Genomic DNA, 13589 nt, shown 5'->3' on the forward strand with positions numbered 1-13589 from the left:
TACCTTTGAGTATGTAGGTTAAGGAAGGGAGGGAAGCTCTCCATGCATTAAATGCATAGATGCTGAAGCATCACTGAAGTGTCAGGTGCCAGTGGAGTATTTAACATGTCAAGTCAGCAACAAGGGGTGAGCAGGAGGATGTTTGTGACTTTGAAGAGGCCAGTGTGCATTCCTGGTTTTTTTTTCCACTGGTGTAGATGTTGCGCCTCTAGCACAGAGGCCTGTCATGTGTGTCAGAGACCCTGTAAGTGTCAGTGTTGCTGATCTCTGATGCAGTTCATGGGTAAGCGCTGGAAACCTTGAATTAATTAAGAGCTGGTTGAGACAACATCTACATGCTTTTAACTCTTTATAGCTGTTCCATTTGTGAGTATACTCCATATATGTTCATTAATTCATACAGTTACAGATTGATGTTAAATTCATATTTGCCTTGATTAATATGTAAAGATGTCAGTATGGTGTTATATATTGTTGGCAACTGAATTATCTGCTTGTGGATTAGAAATTGAAAAATTTCAATTCCCAAGCCACTGAATACAAAGTAATGGAAAAGTTAGTCCATTATCATATAATCCATTCCAAAACCATCAGAATGACATTTCAGCCACTGAATTTTAGATTATGAATACTGCTACTTCCATTAAAGCTGATAATTAGTTGGCTATTTTTATTTTTATATTTCTAATTTAATTTTTGCACTTACTTACATGGAAAAGTATGAAAGGATGCATATTTCTACATTAACAAAACTAGTGTGTTATGAAATATTTCTCAACAGAGAACCTAAAGCAAGTGTTTTGTAGGAGTAATCTTTTTTTCAGTATTAGATCTACTTGGTGAGTAAATGGTTTCTTGAGTTCATATTACATCTTGGGAGATGGGCTAATTCTCCTCGGGTGATACAGGTAGTCCTGTCACAGCATAGTGACTGAATTCTGGCACCCTAAGAGAAGTAACGCACTCTCCCAAGCTCTAAGTGACACATTGTTTGTTTTCTTTTACTATGACAAGCTCTAAAGCCATCCTTTGCTACAATATTTTTATTTTCCACATACGTTCTGCCACCCAAAAGTTGATTTGCTTCCTGCACTGTGTTGTTTTAAACATTTTATTTTGTTTTGTTTTAAGTTTGCTTTTTAAAATTTTCATTTGATTCCGTCCCTCAGCTCATCGCATGCACCTTAGTCCCATGGAAACCTTTCTTGTTATGCGACTGTTGACACCCACACAGGCTTCTTTAGCCAGAAGCAGAAGTGCATTCGTGCTCTCTGAGCGGGCCAGTGACTCAGGTAAAGAGGCCACGCTGGTGACACTGAGGAAAATGCCCCAAGTCGTATTGATCGGCCTATGAGTTATTTCTGAAGTTTTGTATCTTGCTTCCCATTTGCTGGTTTTGGAAATGTCTTCAATGGTTAATAACGTTTTCTACCCACCAGTGTTTTGCTGTTGCTATGTTTCTTTTAAGTGCCACAGAGGTGAGTAAACTATTTTATGATTGACAGCATGTGGATTAGTAAAAAAAAAAAAATCCATTTCATGAGCCAGGGAGACTAACGTAGACTTTTTTTAAGAGATGGTTTGGCAGAGTAACCTGGAGACCCCCGTCTTGGGAGTTCCATAACCAGCTCTGGCACTTACTAGCTCTTAGTGCTTTGGGTCAGTTAATTAACCTCTCTAAGCCTCAGTTTCCTCTTCTGTAAAATGGAGTTGTTTTAAATTGTCATCAGGATTCAATGAGCTAGCACACTGACAGGCACAGTCAGAACAGGTATCTAGAGCCCCGCTACTCAAGGGCTGGTCCGTGGACCAGCAACATTGGTATCACCTGGGAGCTTGTTGGGAAGGCAGACTCTCAGGCCCTGCCAGACCTACACACTGAAGTCCAAGAAACACTGGGCCACACCATCAAAACCCTTCCTTGACCAAAGCGGATCAAACTGTCATGGCAAGATTAATGAGGTCTAGTGTTCCATGTTTGCAGATGAGTAACGCTGTGTCCGCATTAGGGCATGTCTGGCTTCCATCTCAATTCCTAAGATACAGTGTATTCATTGAGATGACATATAAATGACATATTAGCTTCTACCTAGTTCTGTCTGTTTCCAAGTAATTGTGCTGTTTCTGCAAAGAAAATACGCAAATGGCCAGCAAGCACATGACAAGACACTAAACATCCTTAGTCATTAGGGAAATGCAAATCAAAACCACAGTGAGATACCAGTTCACACTTACTGGGATGGCTGAAATTCCGAGAGATAAGGGATAACATAGTTAACCCTAGAACAACTTGGAGGTTAGGGGTACCAACCCTCCTCAGTCAACAATCTGCGTTTAACTTTATCATCAGCCCTCTGTATATTTGGTTCCACACCTGCAGATTCAAGCAGCCACAGTAAGTAAGTACTGTAGTATTTACTATTGAATAAAATCCACATGTAAATGGACCCGTGCAGTTCAAACCCATATTGTTCAAGGGTCAACTATAAGATGTTTTGTCGAGGATGTGGGGAAATGGTGACCTACATACATTATTGGCGGGAATGTAAAATGATGCAGTTGCTTTGGAAAATAGTCTGGCAAGTTCCTCAAAAAAGTTAAACAGGGAGTTACCATATAAGCCAGCAATTCCACTCTTAAGTATAGAGTCAAAGAAATTGAAGAGATACACAATTAAGTATATAAGTGTTCTTAACAGCATTATTCATATTAGCCAAAAAGTGGAAACAAACCACATGTCCAGCAACAGGTAAATGGATAAACAAAGTATGTTTATCCATAAAGTGGAATATTATTCAACTATAAAAAAGAAAGAATTACTGACACATGCTTTTGATATATGAGATTGTGTCCTCTGCAAAGAGAGATAACTTTGACTCCATGATGAACCTTAAAAACATCACGCTCAGTGTAAGAAGCCAGGCAGAAAATGCCGCAAGTTGTATGATTCCTTTTATGTGAAATGTCTGGAATAGGAAAATCCAGAGAGACAGTAAATTGGTGGTTGCTAGGGGCTGGGAGAGGGGAGGTGGGGAAGAGGGTTGAGGGTTTCTCCTGGGGTTGTTGAAAATGTTCTGGAATTGGACCATAGTTATGGCTGCACTATCTTGTGAATATAATAAAGACCACTAAGTTGTATACCTTTAAAAGGGGGAATTTTATGATATATGAATTATATCTCAAACAAATAAACCAAAATTTCCTGGGAAGTAGGAAGTATCCCCATTTTGAGAAGGAGGACTGTGACAGGAGGTCCCAAAGACCGCTCCCAGGATTGATGATTTAGAGGACTCAGCGGTGATTTATTACAGCCCAAGGCTATGGAGCGAAATCAGAGAGGGGAAGAGGTGCATGGGAGAAGGCCAGGCACAGAGTCTCCTCCTGTTGGAGTCACGCAGAACACGTTCCCCCGCAGTGAGTTCTGACGTGTATGAAATGTTGCCAACCAGAGACTGTGCTCAGAGTGTTTACTGGGGGCTGGTCATAACCCCCGCCAGGTCATAACCAAATTCCAGGCTCTCAGCAGGAAAGCAGGTGTTCGGCATACAAAGAACTCTTAGCAGTTAACGGTGGGAACTGTCCCCAAGGTTCCCCGTTGCCAGGGCCAGCACGGTAAGCAGTCCTGTCCAAGGACAGCAGTGAGGGAGGCCTGCTATGTTTTCTTTTTTCTTTTCTGCAGAGCCCACCCCCTTGGTCCTTGGCCAAGGTGACTTTGCAGCAGAATTAGTATTGGTAGGACCCCATATAGCAGTTGAGGCCAGCCTACAGTGTGGATCTCACTTGATGCTGTTCAGGGGTGCTGGACTTAGCCAGTAAAAACACAGACCAGTAGCCATCAAGGTCTGTCTTAGAAAGCCAGCTGGCTTCCTCCTTGATTTCCGTCTGAACCTTTTCTACCTAGCCCTAGGCATCAGTTCTGGCCCAGCACCGCTCTAGCCAGGAAGACGAAGCTGACCTGAAGCCTTCCAGGGCTGAGGCAGTGTCATAATGGTCAGGGCTCACACCCTAGAAGTCCCATCCCTGAGGGCACACACGTCCCCTGGAAATGGAGCGTTGATAATGTTCGGGCACCCCGAGCCGGAGCTGCATTGGGCAGACAGCACAGGCCACCAGGGTCTCCCAGTGTGGCTTCCCACTGTGGTTCCTCCCACCCCGGGGGTCTCAGTCCAGTCTGAGTAATTCAGTTCGGTCTTTGCTCTCAGACGGCTTGCCTGAGGCGGTCCATTCCAAACTGCTCTGCCAGCGACACTGGCTCATCACCTGCCAAGTGCAGGCTGCATGTGGAGGTACCGTGCAGGGACCAGGCAGGAGCTGGCCCGCCCCTGCGGTCTCACAGTCACACTGTTGCATGCGATCTGGGCCCGGCAGTCTGTCTGAATCTGAAGTGCTGGCAGCAGCTTGCAAAGCAGCATGGACTTGCTTCAGGAAATGGGGAGAGTGCCCAGGGACAGTTCCGGTTAAGAGAGATCAGGGAGCCTGTCCTGTCCCCTCCCCGTACCATGCCAGGGGCTGGGTTTTGTTGTATTTCTCTGTTGTTATCAGCATGCCCCATTGACTAATCAAAACTTCACATTTTCTCTGTCATCCTCTACTCTCATGTGGACCTTCCATCTGTTAACGCAAGGACAAGAGCTTTTTTTTTTTTTTTTTTTTTTAATGTATCCAACTTAACCAGAACAAGACATCATGCTCAGGATCTAGGACAAAATCCTGAATTTTCAGAAATCTTCAAAATAAGTTTATATCACTTCCCATCTCTTTCATCCTGTTCATTTGTCCAGTGAGCAGCCTAGAAAAGATCAGTCCCTTTCCAGGTACAGGTGCGTTTAACAGGTTGCCTTCCTGAGGGGTGTGTAGCAGAAGGGTGAGGGAAGTAGAGTTAAGCTCTCAGTCTGTTGTTAACAAACCACAGCCAGTCTGGAAAGGCACACGCCGGATGTCTCAGCAGCAGCAGTGACGAGTCCCTTGGAGGGGGTCAAATCCAATCATTGGGGTGGGCGGGGGGCCATGCTCCCTGTGAATGCCCTTTCCCAGCTTGCGGCTTCGGCCAGAGTCAGAAGGTAGGAGTGCAGTCAGTCTCTACATCAGAAACTGAAGGGCCCACCAGCAGCTCCGTGTCAGATGATCCCATTGGAGAACAAGCCCTTTTCTGTGGGCGTTGGTCTGCGATGCAGATGGCCCAGCCAGCATCTGTGCTGTTTCCCTAGGTTAGGGCCCCATGGAGGGGTGTTCTGTATCTACAGTGATTCTGGGTTGATTTTTAAAACCTGAAAAGTTTATCTCTGTCTGAAGATGGCCTCTCTTTTCACGTCTCCCTTTTCCCAGAGTCTCCATTATGCAAAAATCATCAGGTATGAATGTTCTGGTTCCAGTACTCAGATGTTAAATACCAGCCAAATCACTGGTGGCAAAAAGCAAGGAGGTTGTGTCCTTCTCACACTTAGAGGAGAAAACAAAAACCAAAGGCATCACCCGGGCTGCACTTTACCCCTCACTTTAGCCAGCACGGCCACGTGCAGCCAGAGGATGCAGCAAGCCCGCACTTGGAGTTGGATGGGCCATCTTCAGATTCCGTAGGCATTTCACCTGTCGCAGCAGACAGTAGCTCGGCTGCCGTTTCATATGGTGGGTGACTTCATAGCCACCAGGCACCAGAGAGTCATCATCCTCCACCCCTCTCTCCTTCCTTTTCCCATGTAATGCTTTTACCATATATCAGAGAATCAGGGTCGTTCTCACGATTCCTGCTTCTGACACCAATTGTGTCAGGGGTCCCAGGACCACTCCAGTGCGCGGATTGGCTAGGAGGACTCAGAGGACGCAGCAGGTGGCGGCACTCACCGCTGGGCTGTGTTACAGCCGAGGCTGCACGGGTGCCACCAGCCAAGGGAACTGGCGCCCCGGGCAAAGCCCAGAGGAGCCCAGCTGCGAGTTTCCCAGAGTGTCGTCCTCTCCCACTGCGGTCACACAGGGTGTGCGTGAGCCCCCGGCGACAAGCTGTGACAGCACGTGTGAAATGTTGCCAGCCAGGGACGCTGGTTAGAGACTCAGTGCCCAGCGCTGGTCATGTAGGCGCCCCCTGCCAGCCACACCCCCAAATTCCAGACTCTGAGCGGGAAAGCGGGGTAAGTCCCGTCGTTTGTACAGACAGCTTAGGCCCTGTGAACTCCTCATGACTTCAGGGTGAGAACCGTCCTGAAGTCCAAGTTTCCTGATGCTTACAAGGGTCAACCTTGTAAACAGGCCCATCCAAGGACAGCAGTCAGGTCTGCTGTGTTGACTCTCTCCTGCACGAGGAAATTGATGTTTAGAGAGGTTAAGTAACCTAGCCAAGGTGATCCAGCTATTAGGTAACAGTGCTAGGTCTGTCTGGCTCCAAAGCCTAGATTTTGAACTGAAATGAACTAGACTCTTGAGCATTGAGTATGGCAGTCTTTTAAGGGAGGGTCTGTTCTGCGTACACTGGAATAAGTATGGTGATATGCTGAGAATGTGGATTGCCCGTGTCACATTATAACAGCACTGTGGTGTTCTTCCCCGCTCCCCCTACTTTTTCCATCTGCTCCCTGTGTCTCTGGCTATCACACTGTAACTCTCTAGTATCCCATGCCTGTCCTCGTGTAGCTCCTGCTGGCTCCCTTAAGTCTTCCTACAAGTCTTCTCCCACTCGAAATGCCGAGAGGAAGAAGACTCCACCTACATCTGGCGTAGGAGATGCTGGGAAAGGAGCGCCTGCAGGAGCGGAGGCCTCTCCGGTAGGTTTAAACCCCCTCACCCCTCGGGACTGGTTTATCTGACAGTGTGATTACTCCCTGCTCTTGACCTGGGGTCTGTTTTCCTCCATTTCCAGGGCTGCTCAAGGGGTGGATTTGGTTTAAAATTGCACCCAACCTTTGAAAATCATTTAACTTTTGCACCCTGCTAAATCTTACTGCCTTGGAGCAGATGCCTAAAGCCCTTTCCTTGTTATAGCCTGCCCTCCATAGGACGGGTTAGAAGGAATGTTCCAAATGTCCTTTCTCTGCTTCTTTTTAAGGATGTCTGGGCCTCTTGCCTCTACAGGCAGCTAGAACTGAGGTTCTAGTCAACCTTCATCCACAACAATGGCCTTTAAACATTTTTGTTGTCGTACTGACACCATCAGTAAAAAAATGTTGAGCCAGTACCCCCGATTATGTGTATTTATTTAGAAATTATACATACCATGCAACTTTTGTTAGTTATCACTTGCTATATAACAAATTACCCCAAACCTTAGAAGCTTAAAGCAAATGTTTATTATCTCACTGGTTCTTTGGATTAGAAGGGTGCTTCTGGTTCAGGGTCTCTCAGGAGGGTGTGGTCAGGATGGCGGCCAGGGCTGCAGTCATCTGAAAGCTTGGCTGCAGCTCTTCCAGGATGGCTCACTCATGTGGCCATTGGCAGGAGGCCCCAGTTCCTTACTGCGTAGACCTTGAGTGTCCAGGTAACACGGCAGCTGGCTTCCCCCTGAACAGGAGATCCGAGACAGAGAGAGTGTGAGAGTAGGGGAAGCTACAACTTTTATGCTCTGATCTCAAATATTGAACACCATCCCTTCTGCCATGTGCTGTTCATTTAGAGCAATTCACTGAGACCAACCCATGCTCAAGAAGAAGGGAACTGAGCTCCATCTGTTAAAGGGAAGAGCATCAAATGATGTGTGGACTGACTTTAAAACCACCACATTATTGTAGTATTAGGCATTTATTTATAACACTATTTTTTTTAATCCACTGTGGTCCTGAGGTTCTCACATGAGAAGTGAATGTTTCAAACCCAAGGATTTTACTGTAGGGTGCATTACTGTGTTAGGGGGCCATCGTATGTGGGTATGGAGGCCACGTGAGGATTTCCTGTAGAAAAACGTGAGAGGGGGAGGCCACGTGAGGGAAGACGTAGGGGGAAGGGGGTTGCAGTCACCGATACACTGGGTATCCTGACAGGGCCCCCAGCTCCCTGTCTTGGGTTTTATAACCACATTGCACCCACGTGTAGCTTTTTTATAGTGAGTATATATCTTTGTACTCATTCTAGTTTCTATATGTCCAGGACTAATTTAATATGGTTCCTTTGTTAGCTTTTTGCAAGATAACAAGAAGCAAATCTTTATGTTTTAAGGCTGAAGTTTTTTTTTTCTAATGGGGTGACCTAAATATGATGACCCCCCAATGCTTCTCTGCAGATATTCCCATTGTGGGAAGCAGTATATCTTCGTGTGGTTCCTTCTGAAAGAAAGTCATGCTCGCTTCCATCTGGGGTATTTTTAGAAATTGTGGAAATAATGGCGGTCATGAGTCACAGCTGTCTTGTTCTGTGTCCCCTACAGACAGAGAAGATGAAAAGGGGGCCGAGAACAACAGGTTCCGTTCCCAGCGCGGGCCTCATGTCCCCTCTGAGAAGATGCGAGTTTCCAACAGGCGTTTCTAAGAGGTCATCTTCCCCCGTGCCGCCCAAGTAAGCATCTTTCCCGTTGGCCACAGTCAGACGACTAGAGCAGTTTGGTGGGGCCTCTGTGTGGTGCACTGTGGCCTCCCGCTCCCCAAGAGGCGTGGCCGGCCCCCCGAGGGGTTGGGGCGAAGGCTAGCCAGACTCTGTGTATCTTCTGGATAAACAGTGGGCTCTTGAAGGGTTTGTTGCCTGGTAAACATGGGACTCTGATCGCCGGAGATGGTCCCTTCGGCGTGTTCTCCTTAGGTCCATCAGTCCCATTCTGCTTGCCTGGGTGTCCCGCTCTTTCTCTCCTGCTGCATCCGGAGGGAAGGGAGTGTATTGCGCTCTCTGGCTTCTCTCGTCCTGGCTGTCTCTTCAGCAGAGAGGCAGTGGTAACTTGTCAGTCACCGTCAGCAGTGTGGGTGGTGGTGCTGGTGCTTGTTTAATGAAGCCATTGTATATTTTTGTTAAGAATTGGGTGAACTCACTGCTGAAAACCTGTGTAACTGAAAAACAAAATTACCCTGTGTGACCACTGACTTAAGTCTTTAAAATATTTTACTGATAGTAACTGACACGAGTGACTCAGTAAATAACTCAATCCAGCAATAGAATGGAAACATCTTCAGTAGTACTGAGAGAGAAAGAGAAATACCGCTTTCATTTGGAAAATAGGAAACTCTTTATAGAGAGGATCATATAAAACTTGTTGAGTACATCAGCTTGGTTCAGAGAACATAGGATAAAACACAAATTTAATGAGCACTTGGTAATTAAAAAAATATTTCAAGGTAATGTCAGCTCTTATTTCTAATTTGTTGCTTTTGAACAGAGACTTCTTCACGACTATTATTTTGCTCAGAGATTGCTATGGTTTTTATACACTACTAATACTGGTTATTGAGGTACCTGCCCTCCATAACATGTTGATCGCCACAGCACCCAAATCTGGGTGGGTGACAGTGTGTTTCCTCGGAGGCCCCCAGTCCACAGTGGGTGATCAACATGATAAAGAAAATCTTCCTTAGCACATTGCTGAGTTAATAGCATCTTGGGTTTTTTTCCCCTTAAGTCCATTGCATTCTTTCTGTGCTCATGTTGCCTGTCTTTGGTAATAGTATTGCTCTCTTCAAACTCTCACTCCATTAGATGGGCTGTAAGGTCTCCACTTGTCTTTGTCTTGTTTCTGAGCGTTGCATCTGCACGTCACTACTCTGCTGTCAGTGCCGAGCATTGACATTAACAGAGAGAAAAGCCTGTTCGTGCTGGGGCTTTTCCAGATTCCACTCTGTCTTTCTTGGATAGTGACTCATGGTCCGTGCATGGATAGTAGCTGGCAAGTTTTACCATCATCATTGTAAATTTCATTGAGGTGAAGCACGGGGGTTGTTGCCATTTGAGGTGAGAATTCAGTTTTTGGAAGCAAGCTTGCAATGGGCTCTGTACTGTTTCTTTGAAGTTGAAAATCTTGAAGGTTGTGTTTCAGGGACTATTTTCTGTTTTAAAGGCCATATCATCTGAGTTTTATAGAAGCTCTCTCAGACCAAAGAAACTTGAACAAAATTGCAGACTTTTTTTCAAATTACAGGCTTTTAAAAATGCAGTTTAGTTTAGAGAAGTTTTAAAAGATTTCCATTGTATCCAGAGCAGTCATGGGCACCTAGTAGATGCTTCATAAATGTTCGTGGAATGAATGAATGCAGACCACTGTGCCAGATGCCTTAGAGAATCTCCATGTGAGAACAGGCTCCACTTGAATGGGCCCCCAGCGAGGTGTGGGGGGTATGTGGCCACAGAAGAGGAAAGTTCCAGGCCTGGCCCAGAGAGAGAGCTGCCCAGCTTGAACTGCTCATCCCTCAGGATTCAGCTCCGCTGTTATCCTCTCCAGAACCAGCCAAAGCTGAATTCATCCCTTTCGCTGTGCTCACAGCACGTATGTATGTCATTTGTTCATTCAGCAACTACCTGTAGAGCACCTACTCTGTCCACTGCTCTTCTCAGCCCTCATGGAGCTTATGCTGAACAGCAAGTAGAATATGAGGTGCTGGCAAGTTCTATGAAGAAACATGTAACCGGGCCAGATCGTGGGGGGTGGTGGATGGGGAGTAGCTAGATCAGGTGGTCCGGGAAGGCTTCTCTGAGGAGCTGACATCTGAGCAGAGCGCCCTGCGTGAAGTGAGGGAGCAGGCCGAATTGACCTGTGCCTCATTGCACTTTGTCATCTCCTGCAGGAGTGCCGTGGGGATGGGGACAGACTCAGCTTACTGATGCACAGTCAGCGCTCACTGCGAGTCTGTGGGCCAGAGGGAGGAGGGCAGGAGAACCTGAGTGCCGGAGTGGGGTCGGCTGGCAGGTAGGGCAGTGCTAGGACCAAACCTGCCCAAGAACTCTGGCCCTTTGCCTCCTCTTCCCTTCTGGGCCATTCAGTGGCTTATTCTTCTGCTGATTAGTTTATTAAATGTTCTCTTTTTCTGGGCTGCACAGTTTGTTCGGGAAATTTTTAAAGGATAAGGGATGCTGGCTCCTGTACTGTGCTGCAGGATATGCCTGCCTCTTCCAGCAAAGGGAAATAGTGGAATGGCCTTTATTTTTAGAACCTCTTACATGTCATCTCTAGTGCAGGCAGGAAAAAGAGCAAACTCTAAGACAGCTGGACTTCTTGTGTGCTGTCCAGCTACCAGAACCCTTATCTTTCTACAAGGTGCCCTGGTGATAGAAGTGGCTTGAGCACCCCTAAATCAGAATTAACCAGGTCGAGAGGTTTAAGGAGAAGCAAACGTTTCTTGATTTTAAAATGTGCAGAAAGAAAGTTTCTCCCTGGGGTGAAAATTAGTGGCTGAACCACACTGAGCATGGGCCAGGCAGGTCTGAGAAATGTGGGACGTCAGGAAGACTGAAAGTAAATTCTGAAAATCCGACCAAAGTACACTGTAGTGAAAAAGAATATCTGGCAGCTGCCCACAAGCAGTGAGACATGGTGTCGAGCAGGACTGGAGGTTGTGGAAGAATATCAGCAGTACGATTCCGTTTACACCGAGTTCCCAGATGTGCACAGCCACACAATGTCTTTTTAAGAATATAAACGTGGTAAAATGATTTTTAGAAAAAGTAAGAAAATGGCAAACAGGAAATGCAGAGTGATGGTGGCCTCCTAGGGGGAAGGGGAGAGGTCAGTGGTGGGTTCACAGGACATCGCAGCATAATATGTCTTTCTTTTGAACTGGTTGATGCGTGTGTGGACATTTGTTATATCATTCTTCATACTTTTTGTATTTTATAAATATTCCTTTGTATACTGAATATTGAAGAAAGACGAAAAAGAAACACTTGGTTTTTAAAATAGTGCCACACAAAATAAACCCCAACCACAGTGGCATTTTTGACCTTCCCCCTGTGCATACCAAGAGTGTGATCTTTAAAGCACACTGGAAGTGATGTGGCTTTCAGTGGGGCGCCTAGTTAGTCCCTTTGAACACCCATCCGGAAACCCAGACGGCCACGTGATGAATAGCTCTGACAGCGCGCTGTTCTCCTCCTGACCTCAGATAAATTAAGCCACTGTTGGGTGCCTGTGCATGTTAATGGCATTGCTCTTTTAAGATATCTCAAAGATATGGCTGCAGCATAACTTTCTTCTTACAACCTAGAGAAAGGAAATTGAATGTGGCCAAGTGGATTTACCCAGCCTGTCTTGGCCTCTGGGTGTTGCTGCTGCCTGTACTCCTAGTTCTTTGGTGTGAAATATTCTCTAATAGTTTCAGGTTCTTAGAAATATATTCTAGGTTAGTTTGGTCATTATAATGGGGAGTATTTCAGTTACCTCTTGCTGCTGTAATAGACTCCCTAAAATTTAGTGGCATAAAACACTTTGTAATTAATTCTCGCAGCTCGGCGACGTGAGCTTACTGGGAGGGTCTCCCTTGGGGTCTTTTGTATGTTTGTTCTATGGATTCACTTGGGCTCGCTGGGCAGTTCTCACCTGGGGTCTTCCATTCAATTACAGTTCAGTGTCAGCTGGGGCTACAGTTACAACCTAAGGCTTGCCTAAGCTCGGGGTCTAAGATGGCCTATTCGCCAGGTTGGTAGTTGATGCTTGCTGTTGCCTGGAGCTCCACTGGGGCTGTCACCCAGAATGCAACCCGCAAGTAGCCTCTCCGAATGATTTAGGTGTCTCACAGTATGGCAGCTGGGCTCCAAGAGGGAGTGTCCCCATGAGTGAGTGTTTCCTGAGAATGGAAGCAGAAGCTGCCAAGCCAATTAAGGACTATGCCCCGAATTTGCAGAGCATTCCTTCTCTGCTGTATTTTGTTGGTCAAGTCAGTGAGGCCAACCCAGATTCAATGGGGTGGGAAAATAAACTCAAAAGATCGTGTGGGGTGGGAAGAGGTATTATTGTGACCGTGTTTGGAAAATATAATCTGCCAAAGATAATCATGTTCAGAGATAGCTCATGCCTGAGATCAATTTTGTATCAGGAACCTAGGTTAACTTCACTTTATATCATACATTAGAAATAAAACAGATAATCTATGTGAGGGAAAAAATTAAGGCTGAGTTCTCTGAATGGCCCCGAATAAACACCTCCCACTCAGAATCAGAGGTTCATGGAAGGCTTCTGGAGCCAGCCTATTCCTTTGGTGGTTGAGGGTGTTTATTTATAATCACGGAGCACCATTCCCATAGCCTTTCTCTGGTAGATGTGTGGCCTCGTTATCCTTGCCCACAGATCAGCATCTCCAGTGGCTCAGGGCTCCCCGCAGTGACAGTTTACCTATCGTTTCTGTTACCACCAGGTAGGCGTTTACACTCTTGCCTGGAAATTTTCTTGAGAAGGATGATTGAAAATGTTAAGTTGTACCCCCTCCTCACAGCCATTCTTACATACTCACCTAGTCTTGGTCCTATATTTGTCAGTCTTACTGTGGTATAATTTGAGTTTAGACCAATTTTTAAAAGCCTTTTTGTTTTGAAATCATTTCAGCCCTACGGAAGAATTGCAAGACTAGAACAAAGAACCCCTGCAACCTTCATCCTGTTAGCATTTAACCGCACTTGCATCATCATTCCCACCCCTGCTCTCGCCCGTCCAGTCTCCTTAGACACACATACAGACACAGATTTCCTCAGAACCATTTGAG

At 46.0% G+C, this 13589-nt stretch overlaps 1 protein-coding gene across 12 annotated transcripts in view; it reads left to right on the top strand.

Moving 5' to 3' along the window:
• MAP7D2 (MAP7 domain containing 2) overlaps window positions 1–13589 on the top strand; it is a 91662-nt gene that overhangs the window by 55045 nt on the left and 23028 nt on the right. For 5 of the 12 annotated variants that reach the window (XM_031445759.2, XM_064483333.1, XM_064483334.1 and 2 more), the window contains 3 exons: window positions 1170–1292; window positions 6601–6755; window positions 8348–8475. In XM_031445759.2, the coding sequence (XP_031301619.2) occupies window positions 1170–1292; window positions 6601–6755; window positions 8348–8475 (406 nt within the window). The remainder of the gene's footprint in view (window positions 1–1169; window positions 1293–6600; window positions 6756–8347; window positions 8476–13589) is intronic. The other 7 variants (XM_064483336.1, XM_064483338.1, XM_064483341.1 and 4 more) reach the window with 2 other exon arrangements.

This window comes from Camelus dromedarius, chromosome X, assembly GCF_036321535.1.
Source record: "Camelus dromedarius isolate mCamDro1 chromosome X, mCamDro1.pat, whole genome shotgun sequence".
Classification (NCBI taxonomy): domain Eukaryota; kingdom Metazoa; phylum Chordata; class Mammalia; order Artiodactyla; family Camelidae; genus Camelus; species Camelus dromedarius.